This window comes from Xenopus tropicalis, chromosome 5 (assembly GCF_000004195.4).
Source record: "Xenopus tropicalis strain Nigerian chromosome 5, UCB_Xtro_10.0, whole genome shotgun sequence".
Classification (NCBI taxonomy): domain Eukaryota; kingdom Metazoa; phylum Chordata; class Amphibia; order Anura; family Pipidae; genus Xenopus; species Xenopus tropicalis.
Genome location: NC_030681.2, coordinates 136,725,698 through 136,745,704, shown reverse-complemented (window position 1 = coordinate 136,745,704; position 20,007 = coordinate 136,725,698). Strand labels below are relative to the sequence as shown.

General features: G+C 40.9%; 2 protein-coding genes across 3 annotated transcripts; one reads left to right on the top strand and one right to left on the bottom strand.

Moving 5' to 3' along the window:
* Positions 1-687: 687 nt before the first annotated feature.
* rsad2 (radical S-adenosyl methionine domain containing 2) lies at positions 688-7,935 on the bottom strand. Its single transcript, XM_002935027.4, has 6 exons — positions 7,430-7,935; positions 7,116-7,277; positions 5,093-5,322; positions 4,069-4,218; positions 2,707-2,739; positions 688-2,011 (listed from the first exon to the last, which is right to left on the bottom strand). Exons 1-6 carry the CDS (start codon positions 7,869-7,871, stop codon positions 1,847-1,849), a joined length of 1,182 nt encoding a protein of 393 aa, XP_002935073.2. The 5' UTR covers positions 7,872-7,935; the 3' UTR covers positions 688-1,846.
* A 3,064-nt stretch (positions 7,936-10,999) lies between these two features.
* On the top strand, positions 11,000-19,310 carry cmpk2 (cytidine monophosphate (UMP-CMP) kinase 2, mitochondrial). Of its 2 annotated transcripts, XM_031902898.1 has the most exons (6): positions 11,000-11,093; positions 11,657-11,950; positions 12,669-12,783; positions 16,044-16,245; positions 16,960-17,193; positions 19,085-19,310. In XM_031902898.1, exons 1-6 carry the CDS (start codon positions 11,025-11,027, stop codon positions 19,203-19,205), a joined length of 1,035 nt encoding a protein of 344 aa, XP_031758758.1. In that variant the 5' UTR covers positions 11,000-11,024; the 3' UTR covers positions 19,206-19,310. The 2 variants fall into 2 exon arrangements, with proteins under 2 accessions (XP_031758758.1, XP_017949966.1); XM_018094477.2 differs by lacking the exon at positions 11,000-11,093 and having other exon boundaries at positions 11,123-11,950.
* The last annotated feature ends 697 nt before the right edge of the window (positions 19,311-20,007 follow it).

The following is a 20,007-nucleotide window of genomic DNA, read 5'->3' as shown; positions in this document are numbered from 1 at the left end:
TAAGCCTCAGACATGTCAGCAATACAGTGTGGAAAACTGACTCTTTGCATTGAATAAACCTCAGACATGTCAGCAATACAGTGTAGGAAACCAACTCTTTGCATTGAATAAACCTCAGACATGCCAGCAATACAGTGTAGAAAACTGACTCTTTGCATTGAATAAACCTCAGACATGTCAGCAATACAGTGAAGAAAACTGACTCTTTGCATTGAATAAACCGCAGACATGTCAGCAATACAGTGTAGAAAACTGACTCTTTGCATTGAATAAAGCTCAGACATGTCAGCAATACAGTGTAGGAAACTGACTCTTTGCATTGAATAAAGCTCAGACATGTCAGCAATACAGTGTAGAAAACTGACTCTTTGCATTGAATAAACCTCAGACATGTCAGCAATACAGTGTAGAAAACTGACTCTTTGCATTGAATAAAGCTCAGACATGTCAGCAATACCGTGTAGAAAACTGACTCATTGTATTGAATAAGCCTCAGACATGTCAGCAATAAAGTGTAGGAAAAAGAATTACACACCAGCTATGTCAGAACAGATCAATAGGTGCATTAACCCCAGACATGCCAGCAATACTCTATAAGGAATAGACTTTGTGCATTGCAGGATCCTATTTAGGCCAACAATAAAGTTAATAATGTTTGTAGAGGATAAAGATAGTGAGAAAAATGAGAAAAATAAATCTTGTTTATTTTAAGAATAAAAACACTCTTAAATGTACATAGATTGACACAATATTTCAGATAAACAAGTCATTTAGTCATTTTATATACAAAAGTGCTATATTTTTTTAAAATAAATATAAGACAAAACATTTTCTTTATTCATAATCCATATTTACCCTGTACACTGATGCACATTCAACCTGTAAGCCTCTGGATGTTGTTAAACTACATTTTCTGGAGGCTGTTTCCTATTGCAGCTTTGGGTTGCAAAAAAAGTAAGGAATGTAGTAGCTGTGCTTACATTTAACAAAAACTCTACTAGAGCAGGGAGGCTACAGGAGGGTTGCTTGAGTAAGGTATAAGGAGGTCTAGCTCCCAACAACCTGAGGGATACAAGTCTAAAGTGCTATGCAATGGAAATACTATATACATGTGTAGCCACGGGGACAGCCATTCAAATTAAAAAAAGGAGAAAAGACAAAGGTTACACAGTAGAAAACAGATAGGTTGCATAGATTCCCATTGTATTCTACAGAGCTGATCTGCTATCTGCTATGTAACCTGTGACTTTTCTTCTTTTTTCCAGCTTAAATAGCAGTAGTGCACATTATTGGAATATGTATCCATTTCAGGACTGGGGTGCAAAAATAAACAGCCCTTCTGGGGTCTATATACATTCCCTATGTGGGTTGCTGGTATGATGTATACATAAGTGCAATAGGCTGGAAAGAGCTAAGAGAATCTCCATTATTAATGCTTGTAAGCTGTTACTTAGGAGCAAAGGACACCAATCAGTCTCCATAGTCCTGATGACATAATTAAACTGGGCTTGGAGTAGGGTTGCCACCTTTCATCTTCCAGGAAGTGGGCGGGTCAGGGATGTCACGGGTGCGGGGCGGATGATGTTGTGGGCAGGGCTGGTAAAAACCCCAATATATCGAAAACCAGGCCATCCAGGTCAAAACTGGGCTTGTGTCAACCCTACTTGGGAGGAGCATTGAGTAACTGAATGACATCATGCTGTACATGCTAATTAATACTGTTACACATATCATATATTAAACAAAATACAAATCTCATTATAACAATAAAAAATAACACACATTGCTTAAACACACAAAAAAGCTACAAAAGTGCATCGTCCATTGGGTGGGAAAGGATCGGCTTTCACCACTCCAGCCTTAAATCTGCTTTGCTCCAAACGTATTTTCCGCCCCTTTTGAAGAACATTTTCTCATCAAATCCGCTGAACTGTATTGCGTTGTCAATGCCGACATCGAGGATAGATTTCGAGGGATCCTTACGCCCATTCCTACAGTCCAAAAAACGCATCTAAAAAAAGACAAAAGGAATATTGTTTATTTTCAAGGCATTAGTAATGTCTACAAATCAAACATTTTAACTGTTCTGTGCATTGAATATTCTAGCCAGGGCTCTATCTGCAAGGAGTTTGTTCTCCCCGTGTCTGTGTAGGTTCCTCTGGGTACTCCTGTTTCCTCCTACACCCCAAAACCTACAAGAAGGTTAATTAGTCTCTAATAGACTTTTTGTCCCTGAGGAAGAGCACTGTTTGTGATTGAAACGTTGGATTTTTTGTAATAAAACTTTTTTCTGTACTGTATATTAAGTCCCAGTGGGTGCAGTACTCTGGGTCTATATTTAGTTTATTTGACCAGCACCCAGGCAGTTAACTACATTTTTAGGGCATATATATATATATATATATATATATATATATATATAGCATGCAAAACAAAATGCCGCACTCACAGGTCTTAGTGAAGAAAAAGAATATTATTTATTTATTGTAACGTCAAACTAACGTTTCGGCTGCTGCTGCAAAATTTGTCAGAGCTATTTAGGTGAACAATGTGGGTGCTTTATCTTATATGTATGCTTTATGGGTCTATTTAACTCATAATTCACAGAACAGTAGACATCAATATGTACAATGCAAGAGTAACGTAAGAGCATGCTCACAGGAACATACAGTGTGTATCATTGGAGTAAATATAGAGATAACTTACGTATTCATCCAAGATGAGATAGGAATTGCGCATCTGCAAAATAATAAAAAAATAATAAAACCAGGGCTAAATAACTAATAACTTGAGAAAAAAAAACTGCCCTATTAAATTAACAGCATCATTAAGAATAAATTAATTCTCCCCAAGTGAAAGCCCACTCATCTCTCTTTCTTTAACTGGAAGGTGAATCAGTCCCTCACTTTTTGCCAGATTATCTTGTTCAAATCTTGGAGTCAGGATATCCATCTTTTTTCAAGTGGCCACATCTAAACAAAGGGAGTTTTGGATTATGGCACTTATGATTGGGCAGGCAAGCAGCGCTACAGGCATGTGGAGAGTAGATATGTGCCATAATATCACACTTTCCCATTGGTCAGATGTAAGTACTTGGAAAGAAAGGGCACTGAGATTTGAACAGGTACAGCTAACATTCTCTAGATCTCTGGAAGAGCAAACTACCATTGGTGGTGTAAATGTGCCCCCAGAGGTAGATGTGCGGCAGGGGTGGGCCGAGTTTGGATTAACCCAAAGCCCACAAACTAATGCCTTCATAAACTCTCAAACCTGAATTGACCCAAGCCTATACATGTGCGCTGCTGAACTACAACATTTATAAGCCTTAGGGATGCAGTGAAGCAAAAACAATTGCATCTAAAAACTAAGTATCTGATTTACTATATAAAATGAAGCTCCAGACTAAAAGGATAAGTAATAATGCATTATTGCTGGCATCCCAAGGTCTACTGGCTTTGCTTAAATCTAATTATTTCTGTTATCGCATGACTGTTAACCTGTGTACTCCTTTCTATTCTTTTTAATTGTTTTGCAAGACAATTTTCTTTAATGAGACCTCCTTCAATGCAGAAATTCTTGCTTAAAAGGACTATCTTTATAGTCCAAATTTAAGTACATATTTATTAATTATGACCTTAGAGATACATCCTAATTTAGGCAATTCAACTTCGGCAAACATAGTACCCTGCCTGTGTATTGTGTGTTGTGACAGTACAAACCCAGCATATTAAATATTACCCCACATTTTTTACTATATATCAACCGTCATTATTCCTCAGTTTGCTAATGTTTTCTTCCTTTTTGTTTCTACCATTTTATTCTTCTCTCCTGTGTCTATACCCTCTATGATGCCTCTTTTCTTCTCAACTTTTCTCCCAGCAATCGTTTCTCCCCTTTTATCCTCCTCCCTTTTATTTGGAAAGGAGCAAAGAAAGCTCCGGTATTACAAAAACAAAGTTCTAGGATTCTCAACTCTTAATATTTCACAGAACCCTACCCTATTCCAGCACTGGTGATGCCCCATTTCTGGCTTCAGTATTTCTATGGATTCATAACTATAGTCATTACCTGCTCATTTGATTCAGGGACCAAACATTTGATGTTTCTGTGACGATCCAGAAAACCTTTGAATTCCTTGTTGCTAATAATGAATGTCTCGACCTGTCTCAAGGCCTCTTCCCCGGCATTTTCTCCTTCGATAATAAGGCACTGGAAAACCTGTGCAGGGAGCACATTTTTGTTTAATATTTTTTTTTATATATAGCTTGAATTCAGAAATAATAAAATGAAAACCATGTCAGTTGCAGTTGGAATTATAAATAAATGGCTGGACTGACTGGGCATGCCCTCTGGTCACTGTATATGTTCCCTGCAAGCAGCCCGTATGGCCAGTCCCATTGTGCATACACACTGCAATATATCCTTTCAACTGCTAACTCATTGGCAATAGACTTCATAAAACTGACTTCATCCTTCTATTCTGTACCTTTCCCATTCTACTTTCTCTTTTGTTTCATTATTGCCCTGTATAAACACACACCCACCTTTCTGGCCAGAAATCAAGTGGGCGGGCTGTTGTTAGGGCCCATACCCAGACTATTAAGCTGCCACGTTGGCATATATTCACCTTGTAAAATTATACATAAATTATCCAGGTGCTTACAGGAATGTGTCAGTATCAATCTTCCCCCCCCAGCCCCACATTACTTCAATACAAACATGAAATAAGGGGGCACTGGGGGCAGGTTTTCATTTTTAAAAAGTTAGATAGGTGCCAGGATTTTTGGTAGGTAAAACCTGGAACGTCGGTATCATGTAGATAAGGTACCTACATGATAAGATTCTTTAATAGGCAACTTATTTTTAATTTGTCTTTTTTTCCAGTCCCCCTTCTATTGATCCTGCTGCCAGGTTGCTAGGGTAGGTCAAAGAGTAATGCAAAGCAAAATTGTAAATAACTAAACAAATCGCAAAAAAAGATTAATTGCAATTTCTTTTAGACTACAGCTGTCTACACAATATCATTTTTTTTAGGTAAAAAAACCCCTTTAACCCCTGGCCAATAAGATCTGGCACTGTTCATGTGACGTACCTTCCAGCGAATTGGATTAATCAGAGAGATTTCATCGTTCATGTCCTCATCAACATTGTATCGGTTAATGACGGAGTTTATTTTAAAAGCAACGTTATAATCCTGGCACCACTGTCTTATTTTTAGCAAATTCTCCACATGGTTTTTCTTTCCTTGTCCTCGTCCAATTAACTTGTTCACATCCTCATTAAAGCTGTCGCAGGACACGGCGAGGATGTCCAGATATTCCCCTAAGGAGAACAGAGAGTTGATTCAATTAAAGACCCTCCTGTTGTACGGAATTATTTCGGTTCAAGTGAGCTTTTTATGAAATGGTAAGTACTTCAGTTAGACTGGGGGTCATTTATAAAGACTGGGCAAATTTGCACCTGGGCAGTAACCCATGGCAACCAATCAGGTATTTGCTTTTATTGCTTAACCTTCAGCTAGATGAAAAGACGGAATCACTGATTGGTTGCTATAGGTTACTGTCCAAGTGCTAATTTGTCCAGTCTTTATAAATGACCTCCACATGTACAGTTATCAGAAACGTTATGTTTATATATTTCTTTGAGAGCTGCCATGTTGCTACTGACTACAGTCTGACCAACAGCTTAAACTGGCCCACACAGGTAGATCTGCTTTACTCATAAGGTTGCCAAATAAGTGGATCATTGCCTACACAGTGATGGGGCCAAATCTAACTGATACAATGATCTGACACTTGAGCCTCACTCAGATCTCATATAGGATCAGTATGCATTTTTAAGTTCAAATTTGTGTGTTGCCAGGGTGCCATGAGAAATCATGGGGTCCCCATAGTACTTAGTTAGCAGCGCCCCCCCCCCCCTCTCAGGTGGCCCCAGTTATCTGCCCTTTGATCATCTGCCCACTAAACAGAATGGAATCCCAATTGAAAAAGAAAATTAAACTAATTAAATTGAATGACTGGCAATGCCCCTAATCCACCCCATCAAGCCTGAAACACACCCACTATATTGGAATGCCCTCCCTGATTTCCTCCGGAGAGAATCCTCCCCCAGTCTTTTTAAAACTAAAGTTAAAGACTACCTTTTGGAGCACTCGCCCAGCACCTGATCTGGGAACTGGCACTTATATTGTAGTGTCACCCACTGTGACCTACAGCACTTATATTTGCCTATTTGTGTCTGTTAGTTACCCTCCCATATAGATTGTAAGCTCTACGGGGCAGGGACCTCCTTCCTCTTGTGTCCTCGACTCTTAACTTATTGCAACTGTATTTATCTTGTATCTATCTGTATTTATTGTTATACTTTGTATTTATCTATTATTATCTTATTAACCCCCTGTTTGTATTAATGTATTCTACTGTAAAGCGCTGCGTACATAAGTAGCGCTTTATAAATAAAGATATACATACATACATACATACTTTATGTCCAATATCACCTAAGTATCACTTAATGATGGGGACAGGTAAAAAAGCCCACCCCAAGACACTCACTGCTGTGAATAACATACAGTATACTGGGAAGAGAATGTAAAGGGGCGGTTCAACTTTTAGTATGTTATAGAAGGTCCTTATTGTAGCAACTTTGCACTTGGTCTTCATTATTTATTTTTTCTAGTTTTTCTTAATTTTTTCCTCTTCTCTTCTACATCTTCTAACTGACCCCAGCAGCCAAAAACTATTGCTTTGTCAGCTTCCAATTGTATCCTTATTGTTACTTTTTATTACTTCTCTTTACTCTCTTTATTACTTCTCTTTCTCTTATTACTTTTTATTACTTCTCTTTACTCTCTTTATTACTTCTCTTTCTCTGTTATGTGTCTTACTCAAACTACTGCCTGGTTGCTATGGTAAACAAAACACTAGCAACCAGATGGCTGCTGAAATTCCAAACTGGAGCACTGCTGAACACAAATCTAAATAACTGTTAACTCCCGCCCCCCAAAAATAAAAAATGAAGACCAATGGCAAACTGTCTCAGATAATCACTTTCTACATCATACTAATAGTTAATTTAAAGATGAAGATTTAAATAGCGGTTGCTCTGCTCACCGTATAGTTTGAACCACCTCTCCGTAATCAGACTGCCATTGCTCACAATGCTGACACTTGGTAGTTTCAGCTCCTCTTTGCAGAACTGGACCAGTTTTCCCACATAATGACCTCTCTCTTGCAGGAAAGGTTCCCCACCAGAGAAATTGATCTTTTCCATGCCTACAGAAGGTAAGAAGACAATAGTTAATGGAAGTCATATGCCCAATCATTGGTAAAATGCTTGCTTAGCCTTAAAAAGCAATAAGTACTAAATAGAGAATCTTTCCCACACACCTCAGAGAAAGACCAGATTGAATGTTCTCTGGACCTACCTGCAGCTTTGAGCATAGTAAGCCCCCTCTTGGCTTCTTCTATAGGCAGCACAAAAGAAGTCTTTGCTGTGTGGAAGCAGAAGCCACATTTGTAATTGCACTGCCGGGTGAAATGATAATTCACGCTGGTTGGCTTCACCTTGGTGCCATCTTCAGGCTCCGGCTTTCTGGTTAGAGGTGACGTTTTCTGCTTCCCTAAGATTTCCAGCCAGCACCAGAAAAAGAATATATTTATGCTGTGTAAAAGGAACTTAAAATTCCCCCAAACAGCAGAGAGCATTTCCATCATTGGTAGAGCAAAGAGAGGCAGCATCTTGCACAGTGAGAGGTACTGGGGTATCAGTGCAGCAATGTAGCCAAATTTGCCAATGGTTTGCAATGATGTGAGTGGAGTATTTATACCCTTACGGCCAGCCCAGAAACAGTAAATATGGCCAGGCATTATCTGGTTAAGTTTCACATTCTATTCCTCAGAAGTGAACCTCACATGAGCGACAGACAGGCAGTTTCGGTTTCCCAGGCTCTTTGGAGCACCTAGTGGCGGCTTGTTATTGTCAGGGAGCGACGCTGCATTGCTCTGCTGCTTTCTGTTCTGATTTTCATACGTAGCAAACACTCAAAGGCAGGAACCGTGCCCTTTATTACACCCTTTCTATGCCTGTGATCTTTGTTACAAATGTATGTATATCTTTATTTATAAAGCGCTACTTATGTACGCAGCGCTGTACAGTAGAATACATTAATACAAACAGGGGGTTATTAAGATAATAATAGATAAATACAAAGTATAACAATAAGCACAAATAAATACAATGTAAATACAGTTGCAATAAGTTAAGAGTCAAAGGCACAAGAGGATGGAGATCCCTGCCCCGTAGAGCTTACAATCTATATGGGAGGGTAACTTACAGACACAATTAGACAAATGAATAATATTGGCATTAATGCTCATTCTGACTGGCCAGGGCTTGTTAGAAAATGAATGCACCAGAGACACGACAAAGCTCTTTTGAAAATACATAAACAAATGCTAAAATAGATGCAAAATCTTGCGAGCATGAAAGCCATGCATTACAGATGTGGCCAAACACGCTCCTTGCATGTCTGTATCTGCGCTAATAGTCGTGAGCGAACCTGTCCCGTTTCTGTTTGCCGAAAATTTTGCGAAATGCCATACATTTATCCAAATGCGACTTTTATGACATGAACGTGACTTTTTTTGACTTTTTTGACTTTTTCCTCACTCGCCGAATTTTTGCACCCATTCGCCAATGGTGAAATGTGGAATTTCGCATTGAATCCATAACTGGCAGCAAAAAATTTGATCATCACTGTGCGCTGTGTCAATCCTTCTTAATCCAGTGCCAGTGTGTCTGTTGGCACTGGGGAACCTGCAGCTACCAGCACTCTGAGCATGGAGTCAATTCCAGGGTTCCCTCGGTAGTTATATCAGTGGTGTAACTAAGCCACCCCACCCTGAACCCCAACAAAAAAATCTGCGGAGGGTCCCGCCTAGGAGAGCAGGGGGGAGTGGCTGGGAGGGCCAATAGGTACTACAGTTTCTAAAACTATAGAGGAAGCAGACCCCACAGTTGCCCCCCCCCTACTTTCTCTATAGTTGCACCACCTAGTAGATCAGACCATAATGCCTCTTTCTGATGCACTGGCGTAGTGGAAGGGGGACCATCCTCTTTTTTACATGGACAGGTATTTTTGGTTAAAAAAAACATGGCCTCCAACATTCAAAGCCCTTCATATCTACGGGCCCCCCTATTATCTTGTTTCCCATAGACACTGAATGATGCAAAACTTACTGCAATATTTAATTCCCACCCCACGCTAACAATGACCCGCCATTCTCTCTGACCCAATCAGATTACAGCATTCCATAGGGTACAACAAATTACAACAAAACATGTACCCAGGAGTTTTTCAAATAAGTAGGACCAAACGAAACAAGATTACTTAAGATTAGTACATGTAAAACATGATAAAAATACATTTAAATGTGAACTTCTCCTTTATATCTCTCTTTTTTTTTAGTATTTTACACAAACAAAAGCAATATGGTATAAATAGTATATACAGATATATGGGAAAAGCCGCCCAGTGATGAGTGTGTGTGGCTGCCGGAATCCCCCTGTGACTGGAGTCATTGGAAGAGCAAATTGTGGGTTGCAGGTGGCTCAGGGAACAAGCGATTCTCTAATCAGTCTCTAGTGAGACACCTCCGGATGTAGCGCTGATGCAATTCTAAGCAGGTCCAATTCATTACATGATGCTTTGTCTTTGCAGAACCCTAACAGAGTAACGGGGGGCTGAGGCAACGTCAGACAATGAGTGGAAGGTAAAGCTAGGTATAGAAGCTGAAAATATGGCTGGCCAGTTTTATCCATACTGCCTGACAATCTGGGCATACAGTATATGGTGAATTGGGGGCTGTATCAACAAATAATTCTGAGCATTATCTGTATTTATACCTGCAGGCCGGTGCTCCCGTTAGGAGGAAACTGCGCAGGGGTGTATGTGATAAAGCCATCCTCTTCCTTCTTTGGTCTCCGTGCATGAGCAGTAGAGTGAAAAGCTAAACTTTAACAAAAAATTTGGCTTTTTGCTCAACTGAGCATGTGTGGGCCGCTGGGATCACTGCAAAAGGAGAAGGAAGGAAGAGGATCGCTGAGTGCATTTACCCCGGGCTGGTGCAGTTTTCTCCTAACAGGAGCACCGGCCGGGGGTTTTGGGTAAGAGATCACTCTCTCTGGGGTGGGTAAAGGCAGTGGTGTAACAATTGCAGGCTACACCCCACCCTACACACAAAATAAATCTTCAGAGGGGCTATAGCAGCCCCCTTGGGCCCTCTGGCCCCCTACAACTGCAAGGGCTGCTTCCTCTATAGTTAGGCCACTGGGTCATGGCAAAGGGGAAACATTTGAGTGCAGTTTGTATAATATATGTGTATGCAGTGTCGGACTGGCAACTTAGGGGCCCACCACAAAACCTTAGACCTAGGCCCACTCTCCAAAAATGTTTCCAACTTTCCTTGCCCAACCTCTTTCTTCTCCTAGTCTCTTTTATTTACATGCTAGCATCTATCCTTCCATCTATTTCTCCTCTCTGTTCCCATACAGAAATAGGGAATGACCATAAAGCAGGCCTAATGGTCATGGCCACTGACCCCTGGGCCCACCTGGTGCACTATGTGTATGTATGTATGTGATATATACTCTCACTCCCACATTATCTTTCATTATCTTAATAACCCCGTTTGTATTAATGTATTCTACTGTACAGCGCTGCGTACATAAGTAGCACTTTATAAATAAAGATATACATACATACATACATCAAGGCCATTTACTCTCTCTCTGGCTCTGTATCTATCTATCTATCTATATCTATCTATCTATATATATATACACAGAGCTAGAGAGAGAGTAAATGGCCTTGATGTGGGAGTTGTATCTAGCAATTATGTAACATAAAGTACAATAACATGCCCTTTGTATTATGTCATCACACACACCCTCCCTCCCTTTATTTAATAACAAATAACTGTTCAGTTTCCCTTTAGCTGCTGCTCAGATCTAGTTGGGAAATGGACTTTCCGACTGGCTGTAACCAGAGAAACGAAACCAGGCAGCTGGGAAGCGCAAGTGCCAGCCGAGTGAGTATTGGGGGCGGAGCCTGGTGCCTTAAGGACTCGGGAGATAAAAGAGGGTTTAGGAAACGAGTGACTTTCACTTTCCTTTCCTGTACAGACCGGTTAATAATAAATCCCGCAGTAGCAGACGCTCAGTCTGGGCCAGTAGCCGCATGTTGCTAGGCAGGAGCGCAGCCGGGCTCTTGTCACGCCTAGTAGCCACCGGGCCAGCTGTAGGGCTAATACCCAGGAGCTGTTTTATAGCCAAAACTCACAGCCGTATCATGAGCACTTATCAGAGCCACTGCGGGGCAGATTGGGGCCACAGAGTCTTTGCAGTGGATGCCAGCCCCAGCCTGGGCCACCCTGAACCCTTTTATTTCACAGCACTGCACAGTAAGGATCAGGCTTCTGCCAACTGCAATGAGTGGCCAATGCTGGCCCATGGGGGCACTGCCCTGTCAGTGGGTATTACTGACCCCCACCCAGTAAGCGCTGCCAGACTGCACAGAGCCCTGGGGCAACAGCTCGCCCAGGTATTGCCTGCTACATGCCAGCTGCTGAGGCTTCTCTCCTACCTCCCACAGGAGCCCCACACTTCCCTGCAGAGGGGCTTCTTTATCTGGGACCCCCACAACTGCAGCAGCACCCAGCACAAGCTGAAGCACCTTCTCAGAGAGCACAGGCAGCACAGCAACTGCTGCACTTACACAGAGGGGCCACAGGGGGAGATCTGGCAGACCCCATTGGAACTGGGAAGCCAGACGGGACCTTCTCGGGTAGTGAGAGTGGGGGAGCCGGACCCGTCCCCATTTGCGCTTAATATACTACTCTCTGCTGTGTACTATTCCCTGAGTAGCGCTCGCACCGTGTTACAAGAGGTAAGTGGGTTTCATATCCACATATACAGAGCTAACCGGCAATAAAAGGTTAATTATGTTAAATAATGAATGACATGGTAATTAGCAACTGCTAATTTACTACACTTTTACATTTACTACACTAATGTTGACTTCGAAGTCGTTTTGTTTGATGTAATTTTGCGACATCTAGTGGCCATGAGTGGTGCTGCACTTACACAGAAAAACTGCAGGGTTACTGGGGAATCTGGAAATGATCTTTCTTTTGTATCAAGTCCCTATGTGTGCGGCACTCTTTCTATTATATTTTTGTTTTTTGACCTGCACCAAGGGCATTTGGACTTTTATAGGGTGTGCTCCTCCCTGTATACTATATATATATATATGTCGCCCCAAACGTTGAAAATAAGACATTTTTTTCATAAATGCACTGAAGCTGCTTATATCAGTCAGTGACCCCACTGGACCCCCTATACCTCCTCTGCCTTACAGTAGGCACAGGATTTACCATAGTTAATAAGCAGTATAGGGGGCAATTTTGCTTTAGTATATCTACCCTGTGTTGGCTGTAGAGCTTGCACTTATGCTGTATGTCGTGTTTACTTTCATTTCCATAGGTAGCAGATCTAAATTAGAGTAATGGAACACTACTGGTTTATTCCCCAAATGTATAGTTAAATCCTTGAATGAGCCTTTTGTCACATGTATACTGACAGCTGAACTTGCCACATGTTTTCAGTGTTCTGCATGTATCCCAGAAGCCACGAGGATTCTAGAACTTCTGGATCAGTGTGACACCGGCACAAAGAAAGGACGTTATCCTGTTATTGTTATTGAGGGACTTGATGCCACAGGTGAGCCAGAAACCGGTGTGGGTTGATACATAACTAATAAGGGCATTAGGTTACCGGCTACAAGTGTTAATAGGCACGATGGCACAGGGTGTTGTATTCACTCTCCTGATTGGTGCCTAACAGCTTGGGTGCGGTGTAGCCCAGTGTAGCTCCATTCATAACATGATTACTATTTTTAGTACAAACGTTTTGTTAAAATGTACACTCAGCTAAATACAGGAATGCCGGCAATACAGCTTCTACCAAGGGATCAGCTCTGAAGTTACCATAGTAGTACTGTATTTAGCCGCTGTCATCGAGATGGCTCAGTACCTAGGCAAGTGGTCATTCATTTGGTTATAACCCCACATAGAATATTATTGTAAGCTTACTCAAAACACCTGAACACTTTTGAAATATGCATTCACTTTTTATATTTACTGGTTTCTGAGATATTGCAGTCTTAGACTTCTAAAAGCAGGAATTTTGCAGAGAAGCTTTTTTTTTTTTTTTAGAATGAATTAGTCAGTGATGTTAAGTGACTTTACACCACCTAGTCAGTTAACACCACAGTTACTGCGGTATAGGTATGGGACCCGTTATCCAGAAAACTCTGAATTATGCGAAGCTCATCTCCTATAATTCTATTGTAATCAAATAATTCACATTTGTAAAAATGTCTATCTTCATCTCTGTAATAATAAAACAGTACCTGCACTTGATCCCAACTAAGATATAATTACCCCTTATTGGGGGCAGAACAGCCCTATTGGGTTTATTTAATGGTTAAATGATTCCCTTTTCTCTGTAATAATAAAACAGTACCTGTACTTGATCCCAACTAAGATAAAATTACCCCTTATTGGAGGCAGAACAGCCCTATTGGGTTTATTTAATGGTTAAATGATTCCCTTTTCTCTGTAATAATAAAACAGTACCTGTACTTGATCCCAACTAAGATATAATTACCCCTTATTGGGGGCAGAACAGCCCTATTGGGTTTATTTCATGTTTAAATGATTCCCTTTTCTCTGTAATAATAAAACAGTACCTGTACTTGATCCCAACTTAGATAAAATTACCCCTTATTGGAGGCAGAACAGTCCTTTGGGTTTATTTAATGGTTAAATGATTCCCTTTTCTCTGTAATAATAAAACAGTACCTGTACTTGATCCCAACTTAGATAAAATTACCCCTTATTGGGGGCAGAACAGCCCTATTGGGTTTATTTAATGGTTAAATGATTCCCTTTTCTCTGTAATAATAAAACAGTACCTGTACTTGATCCTAACTAAGATATAATTACCCCTTATTGGGGGCAGAACAGCCCTATTGGGTTTATTTAATGGTTAAATGACTCCCTTTTCTCTGTAATAATAAAACAGTACCTGTACTTGATCCCAACTAAGATATAATTACCCCTTATTGGGGCAGAACAGCCCTATTGAGTTTATTTAATGGTTAAATGATTCCCTATTCTCTGTAATAATAAAACAGTACCTGTACTTGATCCCAACTAAGATATAATTACCCCTTATTGGGGCAGAACAGCCCTATTGGGTTTATTTTATGGTTAGATGATTCCCTTTTCTCTGTAATAATAAAACAGTACCTGTACTTGATCCCAACTAAGATATAATTACCCCTTATTGGGGGTAGAACAGCCCTATTGGGTTTATTTAATGGTTAAATGATCCCCTTTTCTCTGTAATAATAAAACAGTACCTGTACTTGATCCCAACTAAGATATAATTACCCCTTATTGGAGGCAAAGTAATCCTATTGGGTTTATTTCATGTTTAAATGGTTTTTAGCAGGTTTAAGGTGTGGAGATCCAAATTACGGAAAGACCCATTATCCAGTAAACCCCATGTCCCAAGCATTCTGGATAACAGGTGCCATATTTGTATTAACAGTCGAAACTGCTAATATCCTAAAAACCACTAGATAAATGAAAAATAATGTAAATTGTGAAAGTGCTGAGATGAGCACTATGCCTAAAGCTGGCGAGGTTGCCAAATGAGCAGATATTGCAACCAATATTCCCACCTAATGTGGTCGATATTGGAGTAATTGTCCCGAGGGCCAAATGTTAGAATTACAATGACAGAAATCGGACCAGTCAGAGCCAACGCCCCTCTCTGCCCCTCTCTGCACCCTGTCAGCCAATGCAGTCCCTGGTCCAACGGGTCTCCATACATGGCCAGTAAGCTCCTGAATTGGTCTGAAGTACCCGGCCCATATATGGCCACCTTAAATTTTATTTTCATTCTATTGGATCATTTACTTAGATAGAAGTGCAAGAAAACAAGGGGAGTAAGTGTGACCCTTTGTGCTCATTTAGAAAGCAATTCTGCCCAGGGTCTGCTTGCGCTCTGAACCTCATACTGGATGGAAAATTGGGTGCAGACAGGGGCGTAGATGGGTGCAACCTGCCACAGGGGGTCCCTATTCCACCTGCACCTTAACTTGTGTCTCTGAATGATGCCTCCCTGCCCCCCACTGCTTCATGTATACAGTCAGTGCTGTCAGAGCCGCTTAAGAATAAATGGGTCCCTAGGCAAAGTAGTACTTTTGGGACCCCCACCTCTATAACTGCTTTGCAGCACTGGGGACAGCTTTCACTTCAGTTCCTGCCGGACTAGATTTTCAGGGCAAGAATGGCGGCAAGCTCTGCATGCTGTGGCAAATTTTTAGACCAAAACCACTGTGGTAGACATGCCTCGATATACAACTCCCCAGTGAATATATAGATAGCTGAGCATCTATGTTAGTGTTTCATAGTGCACAAATCTCATTATCCTTAGACTAAAGCCACTGGTGCACACAGGGTTACCAGCAGGATGAATGCAGTGCCAGTTCCCTGTATTATGCCTCCAGAACTCATAGCAGGTTGGCACAGTGCCAATTTCATGTAATATACACATTGTCGCATATTAAATATTGGAAAACTTCCACTTTTTTTACCTGCTACTTTTTCAGGTTTTGGCTACAAAAAGCCCAACCCGAAATAGTCACAGTGTAGTAAATGGCCTCTTAAGTGTCTGTGTCCAAACGTGGCATTTTGTCTATGATTGCTGTAAGTTGATCCCAGAGAGTAGGTAAGAATGGTAAATACATGACTGCACCTTGAAGGCACGTACTAACCTACACCCACCTTACCACTTGCATTATATTCTAAAGGAAACATCAATAACCTGCACTTCAGTGTCCCATGATGCATCTCTGCGGCTCTGCACTTAAATGGCTCTTCATATTAAGTTTTCATTTCTTTCCTAAGGGAAAAGTACACTAACGGAGTCCCTGAGGGACTGCCTAAAGGCAACATTACTCAGGTCACCACCTGACTGCATTAGCAAGTGGCGTAAAACATTTGATGATGAGCCATCACTTATAAAAAGAGCGTATTATGCCGCCGGCAACTACATTGGGGCCTGTGAAATAGCCAAGGCATCAATGGATTCTCCGGTCATTGTGGACAGGTTAGTCAAACAAATGGCCTTTGTATTTGCTTCTAATCAATTAAAGTGAATCTGACACTTACAAATCAATATGCTGATTCTGCTGGGGGTGGGGAAGGAAGTATAATACAAACGCTCTGCCCTGTGCTTTTACCTTCTCCTATATACGTATTGTATAGGGTCTTTCACCCGGAATGGGGTCTAAGGATATCAGGATAAGGGGTCCTTGCATTCTGTTGAGTACCATGCCTTAAGGCTACTAAAAATCAATGGAACATTAAAAACACCCTGTAATAATGTTTGTCCTAATAAGGCACTATAGAAAATGGAAATGCTGTATTTTAGAGCTTTCTGGATAACAGATTTCCAAGACTGCCCCAATAGAGGGATTCTAGCCCTTCTAAAATGGCTTACAGCATGCAGGCAACACTATGGCCAGGTCTGGACTGGGGTTCAAAACAGGCCCTGGCTTTTTAAGTACACAGAAGCCCTAACAGACCCCAGCAGCCCAATAAATAGTGACTGTCTATGGCATCTCCCAGCAGCCCCTCTGGCATTTGCCAGAATCCACAGATTGCCAGTCAGGGCCTGATTATGACCTCCTATATATAAGAGGTGGTTACACAGGGGCTCATAAAATTATACTAAATGCTAAATGCAATGTAAACAGCAGCAAACTGTACCTTTTCTCTGCAAAATATACATTCATGCATGGATTATTGTCTGTTCTATTAGGTATTGGCACAGCACGGCTGCTTATGCCATAGCTACAGAAATAGGTGGAAACCTTCCCAGCCTCCCCCACTGTGGTCATGATATTTATCAGTGGCCCCAGGATCTGTTAAGGCCTGATCTTGTCATTCTTCTGACTGTCAGCGATGAGGAGAGAATGCTACGGATGCGGGGACGTGGACTGGAAGAAACCAAGGAAGAAAAGGAATTGGAATCTAACACCATGTTCCGGCTGAAGTATGTACAAATATTCTCTGCTTGTTCCTTATAGATCTAGAAATATTCCCCGCTAGTTCCTTATAGATCTAGAAATATTCCCTGCTGGTTTCTTATAGATCTAGAAATATCCCCTGCTGGTTCCTTATAGATCTAGAAATATTCCCCACTGGTTCCTTATAGATCTAGAAATATTCCCTGCTGGTTCCTTATAGATCTAGAAATATTCCCCGCTGGTTCCTTATAGATCTAGAAATATTCCCCGCTGGTTCCTTATAGATCTAGAAATATTCCCTGCTGGTTCCTTATAGATCTAGAAATATTCCCCGCTGGTTCCTTATATATCTAGAAATATTCCCTGCTGGTTCCTTGTGGATCTAGAAATATTCCCTGCTGGTTCCTTATGGATCTAGAAATATTCCCTGCTGGTTCCTGATGGATCTAGAAATATTCCCTGCTGGTTCCTTATGGATCTAGAAATATTCCCTGCTGGTTCCTTATGGATCTAGAAATATTCCCTGCTTGTTCCTTATAGATCTAGAAATATTCTCTGCTTGTTCCTTAAAGATCTAGAAATGTTCCCTGCTTGTTCCTTATAGATCTCCTCTTTGTACAGCATTAGAAACCTGTTCAGACATACATTTAATGAAGGAGGTTATTGGTGCAATTTTTATATGTTCTTACTTAGTCCTAGGGGGTTTCATTAGACCCACCAGCAAGTACAAACAAATAAAATGCTGGGGGAAAACTGGTTAGGAGCATCTGCTTAGCTTAGGGCTGTCCACTTCTGCCCTCAAAGCCATATATTATATACTATTAAAAGCCAGAAACACAAAATGAAGGAATCACTAATGACCTTTCAGAAATCAAACAATATTAAACCCATGCTTTGCTGTGGCCCCGAGGCTTGGTCCTCGTTTAGCTCCTTAATACAATGGTTGTGTAACTGCTTTACTGGTTCTGGAGGCTTGGAATTACAAGGTAGGTCTCCTTGCACCTTATGTACATATATATGGATTAGTGCAAAGCTTCTGGCTTAAATTAGAACTAAAGCCTAACTAAAGAAGTAGGGCAGAAATGTTGTACATTATGTTTTGGGTTTCTGTACCAGCCCAAGGCAACCACAGGCCTTTAGCAGGGAAGATCTGTGCCACCAAATATGCCACGGTAGCCCCCCATCTTCTTTTCTGCTGATTCCCTGCCCATACTCTGTGCTGCTGTCACTTACCTGAGCTTAGGTACCCACTCACACTATCCTGTATATATAGAATATAAATGTAACAGTAAAAAGCTGATTAGAAATTCATTCAGATTCACATTACATGACAGATGTAAAACCAGGGCAATTGCATCAATTGAATAATCAGCCCTGTAGCGTCAGCTTATATGACAGACAACCCTCATTTTCTGCTTGATAATTTGCAACGAGCCCTAATCTCAGCTTCTCCATAGCTGCTCAGACCACACTGAGCATGTGTGGTGTCCCAGACAGTTCAATGGGGGGGCTACAGAATCCAAGATAGGGAGCTCCTGTGACAACTGTAACGACCTATATCATTACTACTATAAAGATGCTGGAACTTTAAGCCAGTGCAGTCAGTTTATAATATAAAATATGGCATTTCTAGGCATATTCATTTTTAGGCTAGATGGAAGTTCAAGACTAAATTCTCCCCACCCCAACTGCACCACTGGGGACTCCCTAAACTTGTAAGTTAGCTGCACCTTGTTCTGAAAAGCATAAATAGCACAGTTAGGTGCTTCAGGGATAACGCCAAGGCTCTGCCCCATTCCTCTCTACTTTTTCAGCTTGTTTTTGAAGGGCGGCAAACAAAAATCTACTCATAATGGTAAAAACATAGTTAAGGCTGATGACTAATGGTGTTTGCTGTTTCTCATTTGTGCATTTCAGAGTGGAAGAGGCATATAAGAGGATAGAGAACCCCCAGTGTGTGATCATAGATGCCAGCCCCCCAAAGGAATCAGTTTTAAAGGAAACATTAAATGTAATAAGGAAGCGCTGTGCCGTGTAGCTTTGCCTTCTTCAGGAGTCTGCAGTGAGACTTTATATCATTGTCTGCCACTGACAGGGCTGTATATGTTGTAAATATGAAATTACATGATATTTATCCAACTCACTGTGTGTCTGCTTAATACATTTCTTCATGTTAAATCTCCCATGAATATATTTTTAGTTGCGGGGTGAAAATCCGACATTAGGGGTCATTTACAAGCTGCTAATTGCAAAGGAAAGACGTAATGCACTTTGCACACTGTCCCTTGCTGAGTTTCCAGAGGTCTCTGCTCTCCAATATCTGTGACTATTCCCTTGAACAGACTGCTGTCTGAGTTTATAGTCAGTATAAAGCTTTAAGTGAAACTACTGAATGTGATATTTATTCCACCAAACAACTGGGATTAACTGTGAGACGAGCAACCAAGTCAGCAGCATATCATTCCCATACGATACACTTTAAATGATTTTACATGCTATTTGAACAGTGACGGCACAACCATGCCAATTGATTACTACATATACATAATCATAACAATAAACTTACATTCATTAGCAAACACTAGGATTGACTTATGGTTCCCTTTAAGCAAATAGTACTGTATTTTTCATAGAATGAATAAACTCACAAAACACATGCAAAATAACGGGTGATCTTCCTCTTATAAATGATATGTATACATTGAGTGATAAGGATACAGTGAGTGATAAGGATACAGCGAGTGATAAGGATACAGTGAGTGATAAGGATACAGTGAGTGATAAGGATACATTGAGTGATAAGGATACAGCGAGTGATAAGGATACAGCGAGTGATAAGG

Bases quoted from the DNA above. Each gene is read 5' to 3' on its own strand.
- rsad2 (XM_002935027.4), bottom strand. From the start codon at position 7,871: ATGCCTGGCCATATTTACTGTTTCTGGGCTGGCCGTAAGGGTATAAAT. The intron at 4,219-5,092 runs GTACGTCACATG...CTCCCTGCACAG, and splicing joins TTAATCCAATTCGCTGGAAG to GTTTTCCAGTGCCTTATTAT. The intron at 2,740-4,068 runs GTAATGACTATA...ATTATTTTGCAG, and splicing joins TCCCTGAATCAAATGAGCAG to ATGCGCAATTCCTATCTCAT.
- cmpk2 (XM_018094477.2), top strand. From the start codon at position 11,243: ATGTTGCTAGGCAGGAGCGCAGCCGGGCTCTTGTCACGCCTAGTAGCC. The intron at 16,246-16,959 runs GTTAGTCAAACA...CTGTTCTATTAG, and splicing joins TCTCCGGTCATTGTGGACAG to GTATTGGCACAGCACGGCTG. The intron at 17,194-19,084 runs GTATGTACAAAT...TGTGCATTTCAG, and splicing joins AACACCATGTTCCGGCTGAA to AGTGGAAGAGGCATATAAGA.